Source organism: Odocoileus virginianus, chromosome 3 (genome assembly GCF_023699985.2).
Source record: "Odocoileus virginianus isolate 20LAN1187 ecotype Illinois chromosome 3, Ovbor_1.2, whole genome shotgun sequence".
NCBI classification, from domain to species: domain Eukaryota; kingdom Metazoa; phylum Chordata; class Mammalia; order Artiodactyla; family Cervidae; genus Odocoileus; species Odocoileus virginianus.
The window spans coordinates 1,570,706-1,598,075 of NC_069676.1; the positions used below are offsets into that span (position 1 = coordinate 1,570,706).

Below are 27,370 nucleotides of genomic sequence, written 5' to 3' on the forward strand. Positions count from 1 at the left end.
CATGTAAATCCATGGCTAATTCATTTCAATGTATGACAAAAACCACTGCAATGATGTAAAGTAATTAGCCTCCAACTAATAAAAATAAATGGAAAAAAAAATTAAAAAAAAAAAAAAAAAAAAAGAAAGTCCTTTTGAAAGTCCCTTTCAAAGACTGCAAGGAGATCCAACCCGTCAATCCTAAGGGAAATCAACCCTGAATATTCATTGGAAGGACTGATGCTGAAGCTGAAGCTCCAATATTTTGGCCACCTGATGCAAAGAGCTGACTCACTGGAGAAGACCCTGATGCTGGGAATGATTGAGGGCAGGAAGAGAAGGGGGCAACAGAGGAAGAGATGGTTGGATGGCATCACGGACATGAGTTTGAGTAACCTCTGGGAGATAGTGAAGGACAGGGAAGCCTGGCGTGCTGCAGTCCTTGAGGTTGCGGAGTCAGACATGACTGAGCGACTAATCAACAACAAGTGTGGAGTACCTGCCTAGACCATGTTTAACTCCCACCAGTATTCATATACTCAGGATTAGCCTCCAGTTGTGCACATGTTTGCCATCAACTTGATTTCCATCCTCAGCCTCCACTACCACGTGTGCCCCTGTGGTGAGACCCTGCAGCCGTAGGAGTGCATATCAGCAGCCGGGGCTCAGGTCGCTGCTCGTGTGCCTGCAGTTGGCCCTTCCTGCTGCCCTGACCCTTGTCATGAATGACAAGCAGACACTGCCACTACACAGGAGCCTGAAGCTGGCCCCTGAAGCCAAGTATGTGCATACTGCTTGTTCTGGCTACCACCACTGCCAGCTATGGTGACTAGCTGCTGAACCCATAGGCCCCACTGAGGACCCCAAGAGTCCTTGCAACCGTTATGGACTCACTGCAGTAGTTGTCACCAGGGACCACCCAGTTGTTGATGTCATGGATCTAGCACCCTGAGCCAGTGAGATATCAAGTCCCGCCTGGACCCAGAGCCGCCATATTCCCCCACACTTGATGCTTTGCACCACTAGGTCCTGTGGCCCCCCCCACCCCAACCGCAGGTGAAGGTCTTTCTTACTGAAGTCAGTATATAAAATCTGGAAATGTGAAGAAAGCTATGCAAGACACAAGGATTTTGAAGAATTGGGTAAACATCAAAGGAATGCAGTGAATTTTCAGTAGCTGACCCAAAAGAAATGAGATACGTGAATTGTGTGATAAAAAATTCAAAGTTATTGTCCTAAAGATAATCTGAAAGCTACAAGATAACTCAAGACAAAAAACTTGATGAAATCAGAAAAACAGTGCAAGAACAAAATGAAAAGTTTCATTCTTTTCAACAAAGAAATAGAAAACATAAAAAGAACCCAACAAAATTTTGGAGCTGAAGAATACGATGACTAAATGGAAGAATTCAGTAGAGAACACAAAACAGAGAATCAGTGAACTAGAAGACAGATCATTTGAAATTATCTAATCAGAAGAGCAAAAAGAAAAAAGAGTGAAAAGGAATGAGGAAGCTTGTGGGACTCATTAAGAGAAATAATCTATGCATTACTGAACTCCAAGAAGGAGAAGACGGGGAGAAAGTGGCAGAGGGTTTATTAAAATTTTTTTAATAAACAATAGCTGAGAACATCTCAAACCTTGGAAAGAGATTTGGACATCTAAGTTCATGAAGCTACTGCTGCTAAGTCGCTTCAGTCATGTCTGACTCTGTGCGACCCCATAGACACGAAGCTACTAGGTCACCCCAAAATGACCTTCTTCAAGACACATTATAATATTATAAAAAGACAAAGAGATACTTTTAAAAAGAGCAAGAGAGAAAATTTCTCTCACATAAGAGAATCCCAATGAGGTCATCAGTGGATTTCTCAGCAAAAACTTTGCAGGTCAGGAGAGTGGAATGATATGTTCAAAGTGCTGAAAGGAAAAAAACCACCCATGAAGAATGCTTTACTTGGCAAAGTTGTCTTTCAGAAATGAAGGCAAGAAAAAGACCTTCCCAAACAAATGATGAGAGAGTTCATCACTACTAGATCTGCCTTATGAGAAATGCTGAAAGGAGTTCTTTAAGCTGAAACAAAATGACACTAATTAGTAATACAAATATGTGAAAGTATATAACACACTGGTAAAGATAGATATATGGTCAAATTCAGAATACTTTAATTCTGTAATATGGTGGTATGTTAGCTACTTAACTCTAGTATACAGGTTAAAGAATCAAAGTATTACAAATAGCTATAACTACAATAATTTGTTAGTGGATACACAATATAAAAATATGTAAATTGTAATGCCAAACTATAAAATGTGGAACAGGGATAAAAATACCGAGTTTTTGCATGTAATTGAAATTAAATTATTAACTTAAACACTTGTATCTATAATATGTTTCAAATAAGCCTCAGAGTAACCACAAAACAAAAACCTTTATACACACAGCATGAACATGTTCATAAACTGAAGAGAAGAGAATCAAAGTATGCCACTACAGAAAATTATCAATTCACAAAAGAAGGCAGGAAGAGAGGAAGAGAGGAACTATAAAAAAGTCAGAAATTAATTAACAAGATGGCTTCGGTAAGTCCTTACTTATCAACAATTACTTTAATGTAAGTGAGTTAAATTCTCAAATCAAAAGACAGAATGACTGGATAGATTAAAAAGCAAGCAAACAAAAGCAAGACACGGCTCTGTGCTCCCAACAAGAGACTCACGTTAGCTTTAAGGACACACAGCAACTCAAAGTGAAGGAATGGGAAAGATAGTCGACGCAAAGGGAAACCAAAAGAGGAAGGGGTAAGCTGTACTTATTAGACAAAACAGACTAAGTAAAAAACCGTAACAAGAGACAAAGAAAGTCATTATATAATGGTCAAGTGGCAATTCAGCATAAGAATATAACAATTGTAAATGTGTATGCACCCAACATCAGAGCACCTAAAACTTTCAGTCAAATAGTAATAGATCTGAAAGGAGAAATAGACAACAATACAATACTAGTAGTAGACTTTAGATCATCCAGACAGAAAATCAGTTAGAAAACATTGGATTTAAGCTATACTGTAGTCTTATATAGGCCAAACAGACCTAGCAGACATTGGACTTTCCACCCAGTATTAGCACGATACACATTTTTCTCAAGCCTGCATGCAACAATTGCCAAAAGAGGTCCTATATTAAGTCAAAAACCAAGTCTTAGCAAATGTAAAAGACTGAAGACATACCAAGTAACTTTTCTGACTACAGTGGTATGAAACTAGAAGTCAATAACAAGAGGAAAACTGAAAAATTCACAATTCATAGAAATTAACACACTGCTGAACAACCAAAGGGTCCAAGGAAAAATCAAAGGGAAATAAAGAAAATATCTTGAAACAAAAATGGAAACACAGCATACCAAAACTTATGTGACATAACAAAAGCAGTTCTGAGATTTTATATATGTTCTGAAATTTTATAATATAAGCAGTTCTGAAATTTGTATATAAATTTTATATATATTTAAATATATATATATATGAAAGTTTATAGCAATAAAAGCATATGATAAAAAAGAAATCTCTCGAATAAACTACCTAACTTTATACCTGAAGGAACTAAGCCCAGAGTTAGTGGAAGGAAAGAGATAACAAGGATCAAAACAGAAATAAGTGAAATAGACAATAGAAAAACAATGAAGAAGGTAAACAAAACTAAGAGTTGGCTTAAAAAAAAAAAATTAACAGACTTACCAAGAAAAAGAGAAGACTCATAACACATGAAAGAAGAGTCACTGCAACTGGATATTACAGAAATGTAAAAGATCATAGGAGACTACTATGAATAAGTATATACCAATAAATTGACCAACCTAGAAGAAATGAATAAATTACTAGAATTATACAACCTACCAATACTGAATCATGAAGAAATAAGAAATCTCAATAGACCAATAATGAGTAAGGAGATTGAGTCAGTAATCAAAAATCTCCAAACAAATAAAAGCCCAGGACTACATGACATCATAGGTAAATTCTGCCAAACATTTATTGAAGAATTAATGTCAATCCTTCTCAAACTCTTCCAAAAATTTAAAGAGGAGGGAGCATTCCTAAACTCATTTTTGTGAGGCCAACATTTTCCTGATACCAAAGCCAGATGAGGACACTATAAGAAAAGAAAACTACAGGCCAGTAACCCTGATGAATATAGATGCAATAATTCTTCACAGAATATTAGCAAACCAAATTCAACAGCACATTAAAATGATTATACACCATGATCAAGTGAGATTCATCCCTAGGATGCAAGGTTGATTCAACATATGAAAATCAATAGATGTAATATACCACCTTAATAGAATGAAAAATAAAATTTATATTAATATGGTCATTTCAATATGTGCAGAATAAGCATTTGACAAAAATTCAACCTTTTTCATGATAAAAACTCTGAACAAATTAAGTGTAGAAGGAACATACCTCAACATAATAAAGACCATATGTGACAAGCCCATAGCTAATATCATGCACAATGGTAAAAGGTTGAAGGCTTTCCCTCTGAGATCATGAATAAGACAAGGGTGCCTAGTCTCACAACTCCTGTTGAAAATAATACTGGAAGTTCTAGCCAGAGCAAGAAAAAGAAATAAAAGGCATCCAGATTAGAAAGAAGTAGTAAAATTGTATCTGTTTCCTTATGACAGGATCTTGTATATAGAAAATTCTAAAGAACCCATCAAAACACTGTTAAAACTAATTAATAACTTCAGTAAAGTTTTAGGGTACAAAATCAGCATACGAAATTCACCAATAGTGAACTGACAAAGAAATAAAATATTTCCATTTCAATAGCATCTGATGCTGTAAAATACTTAGGGATAAATTTACCTGAAGAAGTGAAAGATCTATGGACTGAATACTATAAGATACTAATTAAAGATATTGAAGAAAACACAAATAAATGGAAAGGTATACTGTGTTCATGGATCAGAAGAGTTAATATTTAGAAAATGTCCATAGTGTCCAAAACTATTTATAGATTGAATGTAGTCCTTATCAAAATTCAAAATTCCAATATAAAAAACATCCTAAAATTTTTATGGAACCACAAAAATACCTCAAATACCTTGAGACAGAACAAAGCTGGAGGCATCCCCCTTCCTGATTTCAAAACATATACAAAGCTCTAGTAGTAAAAACAGTATGGTACTGGCATAAAAACAGACACATAGACCAATGGATCAGAATCAAGAACCCTGAAATAATACTGGAATGCATATACAGTCAGTTTATATTTGACAAAGGAGCCAAGAATGTTCAATGTGAAAAGATAGTGTCTTGGTGTTGGGAAAACTGAATGCAAAAAAATGAAATTGGCTTAGTCACCATGGAAAACAATATGGAGGTTCCTCAAAAAATTAAAATATAACTTCCATGTAACCAACAATCCCACTTCTGGGAACGTACCCAGAGAAAACAAAAACAGGATATTGAAGAAGTATCTGTACTCCCATGTTCATTACAGCTTTATTCACAATGGACATGGAAACAATCCAAAGGTCCATCTATGGATGACAAGTTGATAAAGAAATGTGGTACTTATGTACAATGTATTCTACAGATGCTGTTGAAATGGAAATATTTTTATTCTGCTTTTATAAAGAAGGCAATCCTGCCACTTGCCCAGAATGGCTGAAACTGGAGGATATTATGCTGAGTGAAATAAGCTAGACACAGAAAGACAAATACTGTAACATCTCACTTATGTGTAGAATCAAGAACAGCCAAACTCATAGAAGTATGGAGTTGGATGGTGGTTGTCAGGGGCTGGAGAGTGGAGGAAATGGGAGGTGATTGTCAAAGAGTACAAAATTTCAATATGCAAGATAAGTAGGTACTGGAAATCTTTTATACAGCACAGTGCCTATAACTAACAATACTCTATCAAAAATAGTCTTTAATATACTTAAAATTTGCCAAGATGGTTGATTTTACTTATAGTGTTCTTATCACCAAAAAAATGATAACAATAAAAGATGTAAAGGGATACCATGAGAGGTGATGGATGTGTTTATGACCTTCTTGGCGGTGATGGTTTCACGAGTATATGAAAGTCAAAATGAAAGTGTTAGTTGCTCAGTCATGTGCGGCTCTTTGCAGCCCCATGGAGTGTAACCTGCCGGGCTCCTCTGTCCCTGGAATTCTCCAGGCAGGAATACTGGAGCGGGTTGCCGTTTCCTTTTCCAGGGCATCTTCCCCACCCAGGGATCAAACCTGGGCCTCCTGCATTGCAGGCAGATTGTTTACCCTCTGAGCCACCAGGAAAGCCCTCTTGAGTATATACTCGTTCCCAAACTTATTGAGTTGTATATATTAACTATGTACCATCTTTTTACATGTCAGCTGTACCTCAAAAAAGTGGTTTAAAAATTCTAAACTATGATAGTTCATAGGTATATGATCTAAAGAAAATACATCTGCAGCTTGACACAGTGGAGACTCCTACTGTGACAATTGGTTTATGGAATCAGAAGTATGGGAGCCGAATGGGGCAGTGATGGTGGGATGGCCTCGAGGGGTGGGCAGGGCCATGTCCCTGCAGTTGGGGGATGGCATTTAAAGGGTCTGAGCCAAGCCTTGGAGAATTAGAGTTTATCAGATGGCCAAGGGTGGGGGAAGCAGCAGGTCCTCCCCAGCTGAGGGCTCCGTGGATTCAGGAGCTTGCAGACCAGGTGGTGTGCACTGTATTGGAAGGACAGGACTATTTTAGGGACTGGTGTGAGGTGTGTGAGCTGGGGGCAAAGAGGACAGTGGCAGGCTGAGAGCCTTGGATGCCAGAGTATAGAGCAGCTTGAATCCTGATGGGGACCGGGGTCCTTTGAGGGCTTTACAGCATGGAAGAGCCATAACCAGTTTTGGTGGAGGCAGCGGTTCAGTTGCTGTAGAGTCTGGGCTGCTGGCCGTCATGGATCAACGGGTATACAGTGGGGCCTGGGGCCAGCAGCTGAAGTCTGTGCTCCATCCACTTGTCCACTGCTGGACACCATGCACTGTTGTCAGAGCTTGCATTTTCCAAGGGAGGATGGAATTCCACATTTGAAACATGAAATCTTATCATTTTGAGGGTTGGTTTCAAAACTTTGAAAATACTATTTGTGTCCAGCTGAACATATCTGTGGCAGATTCAGTCCCTGGCTTAGAGTTTTGGCCTTTGTCTTGGACTTTGAGCTCCTGGGGGTGAGGGTGGGGATGACCCGGGCAAGAATCCCTTCCTCAGACGGGGTTTACCGCCCCCAGATGGCTCTGGCCTTCACAGCTGTAAGTGGAGGCTCTGGCGTGATGGGGCCTCTGTGCATGCCCTTCCAGGCCTGGGGTTCCAGCCTCACACCTAGCTGGGGTTGACTGGGCCCTGCGCAGCCAGGTTAGAAGTTCTGCCCTCTGGGGCCCTCCTCACTGCTTCCCCTCCTCGGTCTGCTGTGATCTGGGAATTTGAACAATCTCATCTTTGCCCTGCAGGCTGGCCTGATCCGTATGGAAGAGGAGGAATTCTTTATTGAGCCCCTGGAGAAAGGTCTGGCGGCAAAGGAGGCCGAGCAGGGCCGTGTACATGTGGTGTATCATCGACCGACCACCTCCAGACCCCCTCCTCTGGGGGGCCCACAGGCCCTGGACACAGGTAAGGCTGCTGCAGGCGGGAGGTTGCATGGAAGACCTTGAATCTTCCCCTGGGGCGATCCAGGCATCGTTTCTGTAGGTCTGGTCCCAGGCCTGCACTGAGGCCACCCTTGCTGACCACATAGCATAGTGGGGGTGCTAAAATGCTGAGTTAGGGGCCTCTGCTTTGGGTGTATGTGGGCCATAAACCTGTAGGCCTGAGGCCTCCATGAGAGTGTGTGTGTGCTAAGTCGCTTCAGTTGTGTTCGACTCTTTGTGACCCTATGGACTGTAGCTCGCCAGGCTCCTCTGTCCATGGGATTCTCTAGGCAAGAGTACTGGAGTGGGTTGCCATGCCTTCCTCCCAGGGGATCCTCCCGATTCAAGGACTGAACCCGCATCTCTTATGTCTTTTGCATTGGCAGGTGGGATCTTTACCACTAGCTCCACCTGGGAAGTCCTGAGCAGGCAGTAAAAGCTGCCTGAGGGTCTTACCTAGTGTCAGGGAGCAGGCAAGGCCCAGCCCAAGCCTGAGTCCTGTACCCAGGTCTCGGAGCCTGTGCCTCGGCTCCTGGACAAAGCCCTGAGTGCTTCCTTGGCCCCGATTGGATCCTGCTCCCTCTGGGAGGCAGCCGGGGGCCAGCGGGGGAGGGCCGTGCTCCACAGAGAGCCCAAAGGTACAGCCTCGGTGACCTGTGCACACACTCGTGCGGTTTTATCTTTTTCAACTCAGAGCCAACCATGCTCTTGGGCCCAGGAGTGAGGAAGGAGCTGCTGGGCAGGTGGGACAGCCCCTCAGAGCCCTCCCGGAGGCCAGACCTACAACCTTTGGCCCAAAGCTCCCCATGTTCTCAGGATCTTAGGTCCCTGGCTGCAGCGAGGCCAGGTTGGGTTCTGGCTGTGGTCCTGGTGGGCCTTGCGGTGCCCAGGCTTTGTGCCTGGCTCCGACAGGGTGGGCTCAGCCCCGAGTTTCCAGTTCTGGATCCCTGGCTGCACTCGGTCATGGCCACAGCAGCAGGCAGGGCACGGAGGCCTGGGTCTTGAGTTAAACTCATCTGCATGTTGACAGGAAACCCCAGAGGCCCCGCTGGGCCGGGCTGGCCCAGCTGTGCTGTGATTAGCCAAGATACTCCCATTGCCCCCAGGCAGCCCCCGCTCATTTAATTTAGGCCTCTCTGAGTTCCCAGCTGACAGATAAATTGGGTGCAGCCTGGCAGGGCACCATTCTAATTTCAAGGAATGGTGTCAGATACTTTTGCAAAGGAATTGTTCCATCAGAAAGCCCAGTGCTCTGTACAGTCGATCAATACTGGCTGCCCCTTCTTCCCAGATGATGAATTGCAGGCCGTCTGCCAGCAGTGGAGGGGGTCCCCCAGGCGCTGCCTTCCTGGCCTTCCCAGCTTCAGCCCCTCCTATCTCTCCTACCCTTGGGCTTCTCTGCATGGGGAGGAATGGAGAGCAGCCCCACTGGGTGAGGGCAGGAGTGGAAGTGGGGCAGGCGCGGTGCCTCAGATCAGGGATCAGGGCCCTGCTGTTGCTCCTTGCTGGCTGGCTGCCCTTGGGCGGGTTTGGGTCTCTGGCCGTCTGTCCAGAGTGATTAGAAATGCCTGTGCTTCGGAGAGCAGAGGGCTGGTCACTTTGGTTTTGGTGCTTCTGGGCAGGCCTTTACTGGAAGATTCAGGGGGTTTCCTGAGGGGGCTGCTTAGGCCGGGTGAGGTGGAGCTTGCACAGTGAGGCTGCCAGGTGCCCGGGTCAGGCTGCCGATCCCTAAATCCATGTGCTGCCTGTCTCGTGAACATGCCGTCCTCCTTCCTGGCCTGGCCTTCTTTCCCAGGCTTCTGCTGGCCTTCTGACATCTTCTCTGGAATCCTTTCCCTAACCTCATTCGCCTATCGCTGGTGAGAGGTTAAACTCAGGACACAGGAAAGGGATTCCAAACTCAGAACAAGCCCAGAAACCATTGACCTTAGGAGATTCTAGGGCAGGCCAGTTGTCTGGCCTGGTGGGTCTGGCGCTGAGGCTGCCCTGAAACGGGCTGGGGGTGGAGGGCTCTCCGGACTGAGCTCTGAACCTCAGCCCAGGGCTGTGGGTGTGTAGGCTGAAGGTGGCAGGTCTCAGCCAGAGGCCAGAGTCTGGCCCCAAGCCCCCTTTCCTTGGTGTCCCTGCCCAGGGTCCACGTGACCCTGTGTGGACAACGTCCACAGAGAGCCCATTTCTCCCTGCATGTGCCTGATCTTTCCCCTGCGCCCAGGGTTCAGGCCCACTCACTGGCTGGAGGTGGCCCAAACACACTGTTTTGCTGTGGCTTGTCTGAGGGCCTGCAGTGACCCCAGACAGTCCCGCTCTCCGTCAGCCCCAGTCTTGTCAGAGCCCACAGTGGCAGCTGGTAGATTCATAAAAGCAATGACCTTGTCTGAGCATGTTTGCTCCATGCTCTTTCCTGCAAGAGGACGTGACCTACTGGGCCCAGAATGCCAGGGCCTCTGTGCAAAGGCTTTCAGTGTGTGTGTGTGTGTAAACTAGGGGGTCTTTTCTTCTCATGAATTCTGATGTCTGACTCCGATCAAAGAAGGCAGGAGGTACTAACTGGAAGCTTCCTCCTGCCCCCACGAGGCAACTTCTGTAAGCATGTTTGAAATAACCCTGGCCATTTATTAAGGACAGTGGATGTGATGGGTCCTCTGAGAAAGGGGAAGGGGAGACACCTGTCCTGATCCTCCTGGTCTGGGAGATTAGCATCTCCCAGTGTAAGAGTTGGAGGGGGAGGGTGGAGGGTGGTGTGGTTATGGGTGAGGGTGCCTATGGGGGATTCGTGCGGCTGGGGTGAGGTGTTTGTTGGGGGATATTATACACAGCTCTTTCAGAGCACTAAGACACATTGTCATTACCCTGGCTTCCCTGAGCAGCCAGTAGGCTTCCTGGGGTGGTCTCAGGGGCTCTCAGAGCCTCGGAGCATCCTTGTCACCAAGTCCCCATCATCTGAGGTTCGCTACTGGGTTGCTGACTGCCCAGGGAAATGGATGGAGAATGAAGGTTTTGGGGTGTCTTCCAGGATTCAGGCTAGAGTTGGAGGTTGCCCTGGGCAGCTTAACCCACACCTTCAGACTCTGGAGGAGGGCACCAGGGTGGGCAAGGGACTGAAGGAGGACAGGGTGACTTTTTCCCCTCACTGGCCTCGCAGGTATTGCAGAAGCATCTCTGCTTGGCCCTGCTGGGTCTGGGAGCCTGTCTGGGCCAGAAAGGCAGAGCTCCAAGGCCAGGGTGCCACTGTAGCCTTTTGGGGAGGGGAGGTTTGGGCATCTCTAGGACTCCTCTGGGCTAGACCTTTCTCCAGCACCCCAAGTCCCTTTCTCAGTCCTTCCTCAGGGCCAGACTTGTGCCCAGGGCAGTGTGTTGGGAGGTGTGCTGTGTAATGTTGACTCCTGTGGTGTTTGCACAGGTGTGCATGCATGTGTGTTTGCATTTACACACAAGCGTGGACAGAGCCTCAGTCCCAAGTTCCAGGCCCCTGCCGGAGCATTGCCCTAGTTGCCGTCTGTTAACCGTGTCTAAGGTTGCTGAGGAGCAACCAGGGTCAGTGGGTATGGGGAATGGGGAGCCCCAGCCCAGCCTGGAAGCCCTGCTCAGAGCTCATATGCCTGATCCTGGCATGTCATGCCCCAGATCTCAGGCTGCTTGTTACCATCACCTGGGTGGCTTAAAACAGCAGTTAATTCTCTCATTCTTTTCCCTTTTCCGGGAGGGCAGAATTCTGGAGTCAGTGTCGCTGAGCAGAAGTCCAGGTGTCGGTAGGACTGTGTTCCTTCCCGAGGCTCAGAGGTAGTCTGTTCCTTGCCTCTCCCAGCTTCTGTTGAGATCCTGGCCTTACTGGCTGCCAGCATTCCTTGGCTTGTGGCTGCATCAGTCTAGCCTCTGTTCTCATGGTCACAGTGCCTCCTCTGCTCCTGAGAGATGTCAGTCTCCCTCTTTTAAGGGTGCGTGTGATTGCATTTGGGGTTCACCTTGATAATCCAGGGTGATCTCCACCTGTCAAGATCTATGATTTTATCATATCTATGAAGCCCCTTGTTGGTTATATAATACTCACAGGTCCTGCTGATTAGGACCTGGTATCTTTGGGGACCACCATTCAGTCTATTTGTTGTTGTTGTTCAGTTGCTAAGTTGTGTCTGACTCTTGCAACTCAGGCTTCTCTGTCCTTCACTATCTCCTGGAGTTTGCTCAAATTCACGTCCATTGAGTCAGTGATGCTGTGCAATCATCTCATCCTCTGTTGCACCCGTCTCCTCCTGCCCTCAATCTTTCCCAGCTTTAGGGTCTTTTCCAATGAGTCAGCTTTTCACATCAAGTGGTCAGAATATTGGAGCTTCAGCTTCAGCATTGGTCCTATGGGAAATGAATGAGCCTCCCTTACAAGGCTGACTGTGCGGTGACTGGGGCTACACATCTGTGGAGGAGTAACACTGCAGGCACGCTTCACTCCTTCTCAGGGGACGATGTTCAGGCACAGCCCAGGCAAGCTCCACGTCCCTCTCCTGCATCTGCTGGACCCTTGTGTAGTCTCAGCCAGACTGTGGGGCCTGGTGTGCTATGGCTGTCTGACCCTAAGACCAGTGTGTTGAGATACTGGCCTTAGTGGTTGCGCCAAGGAGGGCTGAACTTGGGACCCTGGGAAAGTCCCCACTGAGTGGGAAAGTCCTTGGGTCACACACTGAGCAAGTGGTCTCACTCTGTCGGGCACATTTGCAACAAGTCTTGCTATCTCAAGACAAGGTCTGCAAACTCAGAGGCCTGCAGGGCCCGACAGGCAGTGCCAGTGAGGAGAGTGGCAGAGGGCAAGAATGCAAATTACACCCGCCCTTGGCCCGGTTTTAATTTTCCTTCTTTTGATGCAAGCATGAGTCTCTGCTAAAATGGGTACAGCAGTGACACGTGGCCTTTGGCCCTGGCCTCGCCGTGGGCACAGGACAGACGACAGACTTCGTCCATGGGGGCAGCCTGTCCTCAGCTCCCCTGACCAAGACCTGGTGGGAGTGTGGGCCTGGGGCAGCCAATCCTTTTGCTGTTAAGAGAATCCAGACATCAGAACTTTGATGTGAACTCTCCTGATTTTAAATTGTTGCTTCAAATTTCTGAAAAGCACCATATGGGTCAAATAAAGCAACGACCCCTATTGACCACCTGTGTTTTCAGAGACGTGGAGGTGGCCGTGTCCTGTGTCCTCCTCCGTGGGCATGGCCCTGGGGCAAGGAGGGGCTGTGAGCTCTGGCTGAGCAGCCGGTGGGCTGCAGAGTCTCCCACCCTGCCTTACCCCTGGCCCTGGGCTGAAGGCAAGAAGGCACAAGCTCAGTGCCTGTGACCTTGGCTGCCTCACTCTCGGAAACAGCTCGTGCCAAGCCTCTGCCCTGCTGCTGCCAAGGAAAGCCTGCGAGGAGCACGAGGACAGGGTGCCAGCCCTGCGTGGCTGCTCCACGTGGCTGAGCGTGGCCCGCCGGCACAGTCTCCAGCAGTCCTTCCTTCCCTCCTGACCTGCTGCACGTTTCTGCCCCATTTCCCGGAGCCATAGAGAACCGAGAGCGCAGCTCATGATGGGTGCTCAGGGCCAGGAACCAGAGGGCTGGAGCTGATGCTGAGAGCTCACGGGGCTGCGTGATGTCCTGCAGGCCGCCCCAGCAGGGAAGGGGACTGGCAGTCCTGTGTTGTAACCAGCCTGCTCTGGTCCAGGCTGGAGGCGGGGAGCCCAGAGCCGTGATGCAGGGAGAGAGTGCAGCCCTGTCAGGACAGGATGCTGGTGGGAAGCGGGCAAGGCTCCACCTGGTGCCAGGTAGATGGTCAGGCCTACCTCGGTGCTGCAATGGGTGTGAGCCATAAGACAGAGGGCTCAGTCAGGAGTGAGGCCTGGGAGACGGGGAGACGGGTGAGTAACGGGGTAGTGGGTCGGGGATGTGGAGGGGCACTAACTTGCCGGAAGCCCGTCTGGGGAAGCTTTCTGCTCTGTACTGGTTTATGTCCTATTGCCACTGTAACAAGTTACCACAAAGTCAGTGGCTGATTCTCTTCTGGAAGTCAGGAGTCCAAAATGAATCTTAAGGAGCTAACATTAAGGTGTCAGCAGGGCTGGTTCCCCCTGGGCCTCGAGAGAGGAATCCCTTCCTTGCCTGTCCCAGCTTCTGGCCGCTGCCAGCATTCCTTGGCTTGTGGCTGCATCACTCCAGCCTCTGCTCTGAGATCACAGTTCCTTCTCTTTTGTCTGTAGTAAGTTTCTCCCTCTTATAAAGACACTTGTGATTACATTGGGCTCACTGGGCTACTCCAGGAGAATTTTCTCATATTAAGATCTTTAGCTAAATCACGTCTGCTAAGTCTCCTTAGCCATATGAGGCTATCCTCACAGGTTCTGGGTGTGAGGATGGGACATCCTGGGGGCCATGATTCAGCCTACATGATATCAGAGTGTTGAAGGCTGAGGTCCTGGCAGAAATGGAAAAGAGGTCAAGAGAGGCCCTGGGCAGGCTTTGCACCCTGAGCCCCAGACCTGGCCAGAGTCCAGAGGGGCTGGGGCCCCTCTCTGTGCCATTGGTGGGAGCTTGGGGCCTGGACCGGTGCTTTCAGGCTGGTGACTCAAGCGCTCTGCTCCTGGACTTGGCCCATGCCCTGCCCAGCTGGCTGTTGCTGGCTCACTGCATTGCAGCTGAAAGTCTGGGCACCTTAGTGCTCTGTGCCCAGGGCCCTCTCGGTTTTTCCTCTTCATTCTACCCTGGGCTGTGCCTATGGCTTGGGGGCCAGAGGGAACCCCAAGAGAAGTCCTGATTGTGAAACCTGAAGCAGTTGGCCCGACTCCGGGAGGCGTGTTTCAGGGCTGAGTGTATCCTTGGCAGAGGCCACGGTGCTCCCGCTGCTCTGCGGTCAGCCCCCTGGACGGCCGCTGGAGATGCCAGTGTGCTGACGTGGCCGCACGCCGGGGAGGTGGGCGGGGGCCGTGCTGGGTCAGCTGAGGCCTGCTGTGCTCTGGGGTCAGACTGAGGAGACTGCTGCAGGGCTGGCGGCTGAGCTGGGGTCTTGCTGACTGGGCTCTGCGGCGGGGGGGCTCTGCCCCGCGGGCTGTGAGGGCAGAGGTGAGGCCTGCAGCCAGACCTCCTGCAGTGGAGTCTTGCCCGGCGTGCCCCCTCCTCCCAGACTCCACAGATGCAGTCTGTGACGGCACTTGGCCTGCGGGGGTGCAGACAGCCACGCACTCAGCTCCTCTCCTGCGTCTCAGGTCTGCCTCCCCGCTTCCTCTCTCCTCCCACCTTCGTGCGCGATCTGGTTCAGGGGCGGTGCTGGCCGGGTGAGCGTGGCCCAGGAAGGACCCGGATCTTGGCTGCAGCGCCGTGAGCAGATGACGGATGTGACCCAGGGATAGTGCTGTTGGCCTTGGCCTGCCTGCGGTGCAGGGGACAGTTCTTAGAGGAGCCACCTCCGTGCATCAGTAGCTGCTCCCAGCACAGAGGCCGGGGGCAGTTTGCTTAGGGGTTGAGTGTGCCTGCCTCGGCAGCTTTCCCAACCCCATCATGTCTCAGTTTTCGCATCTCTAAAATGAATATAATGTCGCAGGGCCTGCTAGTCCTCATCTCACCCTTGGTGTGTCGCCCACTCTGTGCTTGCTGTTACATGTGCTTAAGATCATGGGCCGTCTTGGGCCCTGAGGCCCTCTCTGCCCTTGCTGCCCCATCTTTGAGGAATTCTTTTCCACCAATTCATTGATACTCTTTTCTTTTTTTTCCCCTGGGATTGTGTAGTAATGTCCCCTAAAGAGCTTTCTGTTGGCACATGGTGACTATGCCTGGCTTCCAGGTAACACACCATCTCAGAAGCAAAGTTGTGCTCTGCTCTGGGTGCATCCGGAGTTAAATTAGCAAAAGTGGTGTGTCTGGCTGTCACATCAGCCGTGGGCTCTGCAGACCTGCTCTTTGCTGGCCTCTAGTGAAGCAGACCGGGATGTTTCTGGGAGAGATATGATGTCTCCAGTGGCCACTTTATATGTCTGTGACGCTTTGTGCTTCAGACGTGTCAGCTGGCCTGCCAGGGATGGGAGTGGCTGGGCCCCGAACATCCTGACACAGTCCCTCCACACCCCATGGGGCAGCTGTGCAAGAGATCTGGGCTTTCTGTGTGCTGTATACATAATGGGGGACAGAGGGACAGGTGTCCCATGGTGGACCCCCGGACAGAGGCCTCTTGGCGAAGCAGAGGGGTCCGAGGACAGGGGAGAGGTGCTGGTGCCAGCATCAGGGGATCAGGCTGCAAAGACAGCTCCAGGGTTGTCCAGAGGGGAGAGGAGCCCTTCCCCAGAAGCAGTGAGGGCGGGCGTAGCCCAGAAGCTCATTGGGCCCGAGGTCCAAACTCTGCAAGTCTGTACCAGCTGGAGGGCTCTGACTAAGGCCTGTTTCCTCTCAGAATTCATTCTCTGCAGGTTGACAAACACTTCAGCCAGCTCCAAGCCTGAAGTGTTTTCTATAAAAAATTTCCAACTTTCCTTGACCCATTTCTCTTTCAAATTAATACCACGCAGAGCTGTGCGCTTGGCGCTGGAGGAACTCCGAGCTGGGAAAAGGTCGTGCCGTTGGACAGAAGTGTCGGTGTCTGGCTGCCTCTCTCTCCCCCTTGAGGCGTCTCCCCCTCTGTCTGGCCCTCTCTGCTGTGCACACATACTCCCGCGCACACATGTTTGGAACTTGGGCTGGATTCTCGAGTCGGGATGTTTCTCCCAGAGCTCTTGACCTGGCTTCACTGGCTTGGGCTCAGTCCTGGGGTGTGGGCTTCCCCTTGACCTGGAGCAAGGAAGGCCTCAGAGAGGATGAGCGGAGCGCATGGGAGAACCTGGGGGCAGAGTCCAGCTGGTGCTCCTTTCCAGGGATGTGCAGGCAGGACAAAGCTGCACCCTTGGGATGAAGTCAAGGCTCAGGTGAGAGCTTGCAGGAGGGCACAGGATTTGGGGGAGTCCGGGGCCAGGTCCTGATGAAGGAGGTGGCCTGGAAGCTGGGCCGGCCTAGGCCTGACCTGGGCTGGAAGGGGCCAGGCTGCTAGTGATGCTCCCAGTCACTGAGGGAAGACAAGAAACAACAGTGGGACTGCTGGATGGAACGCCGAGGCTAAGACCAGGCACCCTGCCCACTGCTGCAGAGAGGGGTAAAGCTGTGAGCCCAGCGAAACCCAGGAAAGCGTGAACTGAGCTGGGGGAGGGTCTCTGGGTCAGAGACAAGATGCACTTGGCTGGTGGGAGGGCCCGACCCAGGAGACTGCTCCAGTCCCTGAAATGGGAGTCAGCCCCGTGTGGCTGAGGGGCAGAAAAAGGGCCACGTGCCTGGAGGGAGGGAGTGATGGAGAGAGAGCAAGGGCAGGGTCCGGGGAGGTGGGGAGGGCTGATGGGGTTGAGCCGTGGAGGAGGTGAGGTCTTATTCTCCTGGCAGTGGGAAGCCTTTGAGGACTGTCACTGGGGAGAGTGGCTGCAGGGAGGGCTGTACACAGGGGGCCCTGGGGTCCTGATGACCAGCGCGAGACGGCCTGGTGGATGAGCACAGGATGCTTTTGGAGGCAGGGCTCACAGGACGTGGGTGTGAGCGAGGGATCGAGGGCAGCTCCTGGCTTTTGAGAGGCCTGAGCCACCGGGAGGATGGTGGATGGGTGTGACGCAGGCTGGGGTGGGGAGGCAGGCCAAGTGCAGAAGGCAGAATTGGGGCCCGATCCTTGGACCTCAGAGCTGTGCCCCTCCCACTGTTCCTCCCTCCCCTGGCTCAGAGGAAGGGATTTCCCAGAAGGGATAGTGCTGGCCAGAGGCCAAGCCCACTTGGCTTTTGCAGTGGGGGACAGGGACCCCAGACTTAACCCCACAGATGGACAGGTTCTGGAGTGTGCTCACGGGTCCTCTTGCCCTGGGAGTCAGAGGTCCTGCTCTACAGGATGGGGCAACTGAGCGTAGTGTAAAGTCCAGGGACCCTCGGACATGGGTGTATCCTGGCCTTTGTGGTGAATCAGGTCCTCCTTGCCCGCCTGCTGCCTCGGAGGAGCCCACGCTGGGGTGCATGGAAGCTGATGACAGTGTGTGTGACAGGCTGTGCGCGCCTGCTTCTCAGGCCCTCCAGGTGGAGGTCTGCTGTCCACCCAGCTGGGCTGGAGGCAGTGTTGGCCAGCTGCCCTTTGTGCAACCTCTCTTAGAATTTGACTTGGGGGCCTCCTGGCCTCAGTTCTTCTCCTGTGAATAGGTCTATGTTGCTAACCCCGAAAGGCATGATGACCTGGATCCCCTCGAGCCCTGGCTCTAAGCAGGGACAACTTGCTACATGACCAAAATAATTACGGGATCCAGGGGCCACAGATACACAGTCCTGGGCACAGCCGGGCTGCCTTCCCACCTTGGCTCCCAGAGTCTCCATGTCCTCCCCAGCACACGGGCTTTGCTGGCTGATCCTTTGCTGATCCTTGGTGGCTCAGCTGGTAAAGAACCTGCCTACAATGCGGGAGCCCTGGGTTTGATCGCTGGGTTGGGAAGACCCCCTGGAGAAGGGATAGGCTACCCACTCCAGTATTCTTGGGCTTCCCTTGTGGCTTAGCTGGTAAAGAATCTGCCTGTAATGTGGGAGCCCTGGGCTCGATCCCTGGGTTGGGAAGACCCCCTGGAGACGGGATAGGCTACCCACTCCAGTATTCTTGGGCTTCCCTTGTGGCTTAGCTGGTAAAGAATCTGCCATTAAAAAGAATTCATTTGAATCAGTTCTAATGAGATGGATGAAACTGGAGCCCATTATACAGAGCGAAGTAAGCCAGAAAGATAAAGACCATTACAATATACTAACACATATATATGGACTTTAGAAAGATGGTAACGATAACCCTATATGCAAAACAGAAAAAGAGACTCAGATGTATGGAACAGACTTGTGGACTCTGGGAGAAGGAGAGGGTGGGATGTTTCAGGAGAACAGCATTGAAACATGTATATTATCTAGGGTGAAACGGATAACCAGCTCAGGTTGGGTACATGAGACAAGTGCTCGGGCCTGGTGCACTGGGAAGACCCAGAGGGATTGGGTGGAGAGGGAGGTGGGAGGGGGGACTGGGATGGGGAATACATGTAAATCCATGGCTAATTCATATCAATGTATAACAAAAACTACTGTAATGATGTAAAGTAATTAGCCTCCAACTAATAAAAATTTAAAAAAAAAAAAAAAAAAAGAATCTGCCTGCAATGTGGGAGACCTGGGTTCGATCTCTGGGTCGGAAGATCCCCTGGAGAAGAGAATGGAGCCCACTCCAGTATTCTTTCTTGGAGAATTCCATGGACAGGGGAGGCTGGTGGGCTCTAGTCTATGGGGTCACAAAGAGTCGGATCTGGCTGAGCGACTAACACCTTCACTTTGCTTCACAGTGAAGCAGCGTGGCTTTTTGCTTTCATTTGTGCTGCTTTGATGGATCAGCAAGGACGAATGATCTCCCCGAGTTTGATTACTTTGTATGTCTCCGCTACTTGTTTAAGTCCTTTGCCCGTTCATCTCCCGGGGTCTTTTATATTGGGATAAGCCCTTTATCTACGTTAGATATCGACTTTCTGTCATGGTAGATACAGGCCTTTTCCCTAGGCCGTCGTTGCCTTTTCCTTTTCGTTATGTTAGTTTTTGTTGCACAAAAGCCCGTTTTTCTGTAGCCCAGCCTGTGGGTGATTCTCTTCCTCCCCTCAGAGCCGACTGGTGGTCTGGGGACGTGTGCCTTCATTGAGGGCCTGTGTGAGGATAGGCACCCTGCATCTGTGTGTCATTTAATCTGCACGGCGGCCCGGGGGGCAGGCTGAGAGCAGGGCCCAGGAGCGCTGCCGTCTGAGCAATACGGAGAGTCCGGGGCAGAGGAGAGCATAGCGCCGGTGGGGCGCCCCTGTGCAGGGGTCCCCAGAGCGCTGCAGGCACGTCAGCTCATGGATTCCTGTAATGACTCCGTGAGCTTGGTTGCTGCTGTCATTATGCTCACTTTGTAGATGAGGAAACTGAGGCACTGACTGTCACAGCTCACGAGTTTTACAGCCACAGCTGAAGCCAGGCCGTTCACTCCTGCCTGGGCAGGGAGGAGCTTCCCAGGCCCCCCTGAAGGCTGGCCGTCTTTGGGGCACCTGGGGCTTTCCTAGCGCTGAGGCTCGGCCTATGGGATGCAGAAACTGAGGCGCAGAGAGGGTGAGTGAGGCGTGCCTCAGGTCATTTAGTATGGCAGCTGTGGGGAGAGTCTTTGCCTCGCTGTGAAGCCCCCAGCACTGGGTGGCGTGCCTGGCGTGTAGCTGGTGCTTCAGTGTCCATGAAGAGAGAGCGTGAACTCGGTGCCCGGAAGCTGGCCACATGTCCCTCATCCCTGGGACGCTGCTGTCCTTGGCGGACACTTGCGGGCTTGTCACTGGACGGAGCCCACAGCTCCGATACTCCTGGTTCTGGGTCTTTGGGCGGGTGGGGCCTTGCTGGGGCTGCGGGACTCCTGGGACGTGGGGCAGTTGGGTGCCTGCCCTGCCGCAGTGGGGAGATGAAGCGGGCAGCAGTGCCCAGGGCCCAGGGGAAGGCCGGCCTCGCTGGCCCCGCGCACCCTGGCTACCATTCAGGGATGGTGCTGTGGTCTTTCAACATGTGCCCTGTGGACACCACATCCCAGGTTCTCACTTGTTCAGCTCATTCAGCTGGTGATTCACTTACGGCCTGCACAGTGCCAGGCACTGGCTGGGCTCTGGAGCCCTGGCAAGCAGACAGACACAGCACTCCCAAGCCCAGTGTCACACCTGTCATACATGTGTGTCCTAGATGGTGAACAAGGGGGATGCCTGAACAGGAGCAGTGGGAGACGCCACACAGTCAGCCCACAGTAACTGGAGGCTGGAGTTGAGATCCGGACTGTGGATTGCAGTTCACTAGGAAAGGAAGGGTTTGCGGGGGCAGGGGCAAGTGTCCTTAGGGGAGTGGTCTTGGCCTGTTTGGGGGTCCAGCAGGAAGGACCAGTGAAGACTGAGGGTCTGAGGGGCAGATCGTGGTGGGCTGTCTTGGCGTGGGGGTTGGAGGGAGGGGGTTTGCTTTGCTGTAGCTGGAGAAGCAGTATGGCCTAGTTACTATGGACGTGGGTGAGAGGGGAAGAGGCAGGGAGCCAGGAGAGGCTGCTGCCATGAGGCTGGAGAGACGGGGCCTGGGCAGGCTGGCCCTGGCAGTGAAGAGGAACTGTTGTTGTTGACTGCTCAGTCGTGTCCAGCTCTTTGTGGCATGATGGACTGCAGCACGCCAGGCCTCCCTGCCCTTCACAATCTCCCGGAGCTTGCTCAAACTCACATCCACTGAGTCAGTGATGCCATCCAGCCATCTCATCCTCTGTCGTCCCCTTTTCCTCCCGCCTTCAATCTTTCCCAGCATCAGGATCTTTTCCAGTGAGTCAGTTCTTCACATCAGGTGGCCAAAGTATTGGAGCTTCATCTTCAGCGTCAGTCTTTCCAGTGAATATTCAGGGTTGATTTCCTTCAGGACTGACTAGTTTGATCTCCTTGCTGTCCAAGGGACTCTGAATCATTTTCTCTAGCACGATACAAAAGCCTCAAGGTAGTCCCCATGGTGATCAGAGGGGGCTGCTGCCCACTGGGCAGAACCACATTCCCATCCAGGCTGGCAGCATCCTCCCAGGGTCAGGGAGCAGCAGAACCACAGCTCCCAGCTGGGCCCTCTCGTCTCTACCTCTTCCCTAACTCTGCCTGCAGACCCAGGTTGGCACTTACCAGAATCATCTTTGCTGAGGTGCAGGCCTGGGAAGGTCTTTGTATGTTTGGACTTTTTAAAATTTTTTTTTATTTTTCAAGGCTTATATCCAGATCTCTCTGAACTCACCTTTGGGACAAGTGAAAAATGCCATCTGTGGATCCTGGCTGAGGAGACATGCTAAGTCGGTGTGGGGGTTTCTTTGCCCAACTGCCTCTGTGGGTGTGTCCTGGGGCCAGATTTATTCTTTATTCTCAGTGCTTTGACAGTTCGTGGGCCAGTGGCAGGGCTGGCCAGGCTTAGGGGGACAAGTAGGCTTTGGCAGGTGATGGAGTTGGGAGAACAAGGAGCTGGAGCACCAGGCCAGTCTGCTGATGTCCAATAGGATGAGGGATCAAGGGCTGTTCTGGGATCCGCAGAGCCTCCAGGCACAGACCTCTAGTGGCCCGTGGGGAGTGGTCTCTAGGGGATCAAGTTGGCTGACGTTCAGTACAGATCGGGTCATGAGCCGAGGGCTCTGGTTAGGGACAAGGGCATGCTCATTCTCACCCACCAACCTATAGAGCCTCAGTTGTGGGCAGCCACAGGCTGGATTGCGGGCACCGTGGGCCCAGTTACCAGGCTGAGGAGGGGCGTGCTGGGTGGGCAGTGACACGGACCCCAGACGGGCCAGGACCCTGAGGACAGAGGTTCACCGCCCTACCACCTTGCGCAGAGCCTTGGGTCAGATGTCTGTAGAAAGCATGTATTTCTGCTGGGGTCTCTGATGCCAGTGTTGCTAGGGTGCAGGCCAATGTGAAGTCAGTCGTAGGAGGGCCTCTGGTTTCTCAGGAGTAGCCGGAAATTGCGATTTTATGTAAAACCTTTTCATTTTAAAATGTTGGCAAGCTAATTCAAAATTTTCAAAAGCTGCGTGTGAACCACGCAGGCCCCTGGCAGCAGCGGCGGAGGCTCGAGAGCCCTAGGATGGCTTCAGTGCCGGGGACCCCAGCCCCTGGGAACCTGGCAGCAGCCGGGCCAAGCTGTCCGTGTGGCGGGTGATGCTGCGGAGCTGAAATGCATTGAAGAGGAATTTTTACTTTCCTTTCAAGAATATCGTGAGAGACCTTTCCACTGGTTCCGTTTCTGTGAGATCTGCTGTCATCGTGGTTGTGTTTTTCTTGGAGGCCAGTGGAGAAGCCCATCTGTAGAGCATTAGTGGGGAGGGTGTGTGGCTGGGAAGGCTCCATCCAGGCCTCCAGACAGTCTGGGGGGTGGGGGGTGGGGAGGGAAGGGCACTTGGTTGGGATCAGTCCGCAGACCCCTGGAGAGGGGCCCCTGCCGCAAGCACTAGGGCCGTCATCTGCACTGGCCAGGCCTGGGGGCTGAGGGGGTAGACCTCTGCTCACTGCGGCTGCGTGCCGAGTCCCAGCGGCCTGCGCTCTGCTTTCCCAGCATGCTCATCCTTCCCACGGTCCCTGCGGCTTGGGGAGCAAAGATCAGCTGAAGGTGCAATAGGACTCTGGTCAAGTGACTGAGCTCCTCTGTTCTGGGCTGTGTCCCAGAAGCTACTTACATTCTTGGCAAACTCACCAGTAGGACAAACAGGGCCTGTCTTTGTCCTGGGACCTTGGACTGAAAAGGACGGAAGGTCTTCACACCCGGGGCAATCTCAGAAAACTCAGCTTGGGCCCTTGGTGACAGAGCTGGCCGCGGCCAGGGCCCCAGTGCCCCCTTCTTTGTGTCCTTCAGTTCCTGGAACATGTGGGTGCTCCCCAAGGGCTGAGGATGCCCAGAGAGGGTCTGGGCCAAGGGGCTCAGCACGGCCCTGGCTTGTTGACCCCTGCCCTGGCTCAGCCTCAGTGTCCCCATTTACAAAATCAGGGGTGTTGGATCAAAGCCGGGCCCGTCTTGTAGCTTACAGGCTGTGCCCGTCTCCTCACATGTTTTATTTGATTTACACAGTGTCTTCAAACACTGCAAGGGAACACTTAAAAGTCAAGAGGTTTCACATTAAGATCTTAATTTTCAGTTTCTCAGAAAGATCAGAAGGCCCAGTACCCGGGGCCTGTCCCTAAAGACAGTGTTTGCAGGGATGTGCCAGACCTCTTCTACCCCGCAGTTTCCTGTCTGGCCCCCTGAATTGCTTTGGCCCTGCCTAGAGAGACTCTGAGAGAAAGACGGCCTCTGGTGGGTAGTTACACACTCACAAGTTGTCTCTCTCTCTCTCACACATATATAATACACAGATGTGTCCATGTGAACATACATGTGGTACACACATGTACACGTGCATATGCATGCACAACACAGACTTGTTTATATCTTCTTGGAACGAACATTGGGACCCAGAGAGTTTTCCCAAGTCCTTTTTCCTTTGGGCAGCCAAGACCCAAGTGAGGGGTCACAGGACTAAATAAGCTGGGACAAAGGGCTGAGCTGGCTGCTGGGCCCTCGGCCTGCCTGAGAGGCACCTATGCTCCCTCCTGAAGGGGACCCGGGGCTGCAGTGCTCTGAGGCCAGAACAAGACCCTCCAGGCCTTCTGCAGGAAGGACAGCCTCAGAGCGCACTCGCCCTGGGTGGGCACAGGCCGTCAGTGGGGTACACTGGTGAGGGGAGTGATGGAGAGCTGATGGGGTGACTTGCCACAGCTCACATGTGGGGATGTAAGCCACCCCCAGGCCTGCCAGACTGGCCTGGCAGTTTCTGTGCAAAGGGGCTGGGTGGGGCAGCTAGCCTGGTAGGTAGAGGGTGAATGCGCCCACGTGTTGCTGGCCCTGGCAGCCTGGCCCCGCGCCAGCTTCTGCAGAGTCACCTGGTCCCTCTGGATGCTGCTAGCAGGAGACAGGGAGACTGGCCTTATGTTATTAGTGTTTGTCGTGTGTGGCTCCCGCAGCAGCTGAGGGCCAATCCCACGGGAGCAGAGCAGTTTTCCCACCTGCCGAGAGGAGGCACAGTGAGCCCAGGGCCCGCTGCCTTGGGGGCTGGTCCCGCCTGCCGAGAGGAGGCACAGTGAGCCCAGGGCCCGCTGCCTTGGGGGCTGGTCCCGCCTGCCGAGAGGAGGCACAGTGAGCCCAGGGCCCGCTGCCTTGGGGGCTGGTCCCGCCTGCCGAGAGGAGGCACAGTGAGCCCAGGGCCCGCTGCCTTGGGGGCTGGTCCCACCTGCCGAGAGGAGGCACAGTGAGCCCAGGGCCCGCTGCCTTGGGGGCTGGTCCCACCTGCCGAGAGGAGGCACAGTGAGCCCAGGGCCCGCTTCCTCGGGGGCTGGTCCCGCCTGCCGAGAGGAGGCACAGTGAGCCCAGGGCCCGCTGCCTTGGGGGCTGGTCCCACCTGCCGAGAGGAGGCACAGTGAGCCCAGGGCCCGCTGCCTTGGGGGCTGGTCCCGCCTGCCGAGAGGAGGCACAGTGAGCCCAGGGCCCGCTGCCTTGGGGGCTGGTCCCACCTGCCGAGAGGAGGCACAGTGAGCCCAGGGCCCGGTGCCTCGGGGGCTGGTCCCACCTCAGAGGTATGCTGACCTGCTCTGAATTAGGACCTGGTTGGCTCTCAGGAGAGGAAATAGTAGTAGGGGGACTCCAAGGCTGAATGGTGGGAAGGGTCTGACCGCACTGATGGACGGATGGAGGGAAGGTGGTAGAGAAGGTGGATCTAAATCCGCCCACTCAGACCCAGAGGCCGCATCAGCTGCCCCAGCCCCGCCCTCTGTCCCCAGCTTCAGACCCACACCCTAGACGCCCTCCTGGAGGCTGTGATGCCCCGGTCTTGAGTCAGACACCCCCAGACCCAAATCCAAGCCCCAGCTCTGAGCCGCTGAGCAGTTCTCTGCTCCCTCCTCGGGCTCTGGTGTTGACTTGCCTCGTTGCTTTGAGTTACTGTGGATTCCACACTGAGGGATGGGGAGCCCTGCAGGCCTGGCCTGAACTGAGTGCATACCAGTGGAGTTCACGCTCGAAGCTCCCCTCCCTGACGGGCGGGCACCTTCTTCTGTGCTGCTTCAGTGGCTGCCTTGGCATTGCTGATCTTGAAGGAAAGTGTCCTGGGCTATTATCTTCAGCATCTCCCTCACCATCTGGAGCTGATCTGTGAACAAGCCTGACCAGTTCTACCCCCAAAATGCCTGGAAATCACACTGCCACCATTCCTGTCCCTGACTGTGTTGCCTGATTCAATTGTCACGGGCACAAAGACTTCACTTTCCAGTGTCAGAGTCCATTCACTCATTTGTTCATTCACTCGCTCACTCACCCATTCACTCACTCATTCATTTACTCATTAAGTCACTCATTAGTTTATTCACTCACTCATCTATCCATTTATCCATCCATCCGTCCATTCAACAAGTGCTTTCAAGCACCCCTGTGCCAGCCATGTGCTGGGTGTTTCGCATGCACAGACTGGCCTTTGCTTCTGAGGAGTCCTGGTTGAAGGGAGAGGCAGACAAGAGGACGAACCCTGCCAAGTGCTGCTGACACTAGAGGCCCAGGGCATGAGCACTGATGTTGCCTGGCGGGGTGAGCTCCAGGAAGCTCGTCAGAGTGCGCTGCCAGGCTCGAAGGCCAAGCGGCTGTGCTCGGGCTCCAGGGACAAGGGGGGACAGGGTGTGCCAGCTCAGAGCACAGACTCTGAGGTCTTGCTCCCTGGTTTAAATCCTGGCTTCTCCCTCCACCTCTGTACCTCTGTTTCCTCATCAGAAAAATGGAGGTAGGGGATTTCCAGCAGGTAGGGTTGTTGGGAGGCTTAGTCCCCATCGGACTTGTGAAGAACACAGTATGGGTCCCGTGTGGACCCGACGCTGAGTAATGAAGCGTTGCCTTGACCGGAAGGGAAAGCCCCACCCCAGCTGTGGCCACGAGACAGTCAGGCTGTCTGTCACAGGCTGTTGCCCACACTACATTTCTTCGGCAGATGGTTGCTGGGCTGCTGTCCCGTGTCCATTTCAGGTGGGCCCTGGGTGGGGAAGTCTTGTTCCAAACCGCTTCTCTCTCTTGCTTCATCCAGTCAGGGGAGGGGAGCAGGCACAGTGTGAGGCCGTGGGTCCTGAGGCAGGGGGTCACTGAGGCCCTGGGGCAGTTGGGGGGTCGTCAGCTCTACTGCTGTGCCAGGACAGGCACCCAGGGGAAGGTGGCACTGCGTAGCCCTGAACCATGGTAGAACCTCTCATTGGAGCCTCCCTTGTACACTCCAGACCTCATACACTAAGTGGAAGGTGAGAACTGCCAGCCAGAGGTCGTCTTGTTGGACACTGGGGTATGTTTGTCACAGTGTTACACAGTAAACTGAACAAACTGAGCTCATGTTTAAGAGGATTCACGTACACATGGATTTCCAGCTTTCTGTGAGAGATCAGGACCCCTGGCCACCCTGGGCCTGCACTGCTCTCCCTGTGGATCCAATGGATGGGTGCTAAGGGGCCCTGGGGGGTGGAGTGTGTGCTCCTGTCCCAGTCCCCAGTATTTCCACTGACTCCTCGGGCCAGGAGTCTGGGGCTTCGGATCCTTCATCATTGTGCCCTTTTGTCTATTTTTTTTAAAGCCAAAATATATTTCTCTGGCTTAGAGAGGGCTTGATCTGCAACCTTCCAGCGACTGTCATTCATTTATGTCACCCCTGGACATAATCCTACTAGCATTTGGATTTCTGCTGGTCTTTATATTTTTGTGGGCTTCCCTGGTGGCTTAGGCAGTAAAGAATCTGCCTGCAATGCAGGAGACCCAGGTTCAATCCCTGGGTCAGGAAGATCCTTTGGAGAAGGAAATGGCACCCCACTCCAGTATGCTTGCCTGGAGAATCCCACGGACAGAGGAGCCTGATGTGCCACAGACCATGGAGTTGCAAAGAGTTGGACACAACTGAACGACTAGCACTTTTGTTTAACAATTTATTTTTCATGACATAAAATTCACCTCTTTATTTTAAAATGTATATGTGTGTATGTGCATGCTAAGTTGCTTCAGTCATGTCTGACTCTGTGCAACCCTATGGACTATAGTCCACTGGACTCCTCTGTCCGTGGGATTCTCCAGGCAAGAGC

At 52.1% G+C, this 27,370-nt stretch overlaps 1 protein-coding gene across 1 annotated transcript in view; it reads left to right on the top strand.

Moving 5' to 3' along the window:
• ADAMTS2 (ADAM metallopeptidase with thrombospondin type 1 motif 2) overlaps positions 1-27,370 on the top strand; it is a 252,171-nt gene that overhangs the window by 76,466 nt on the left and 148,335 nt on the right. The window contains exon 3 of the mRNA XM_070460787.1: positions 7,483-7,642. Within this exon, the coding sequence (XP_070316888.1) occupies positions 7,483-7,642 (160 nt within the window). The remainder of the gene's footprint in view (positions 1-7,482; positions 7,643-27,370) is intronic.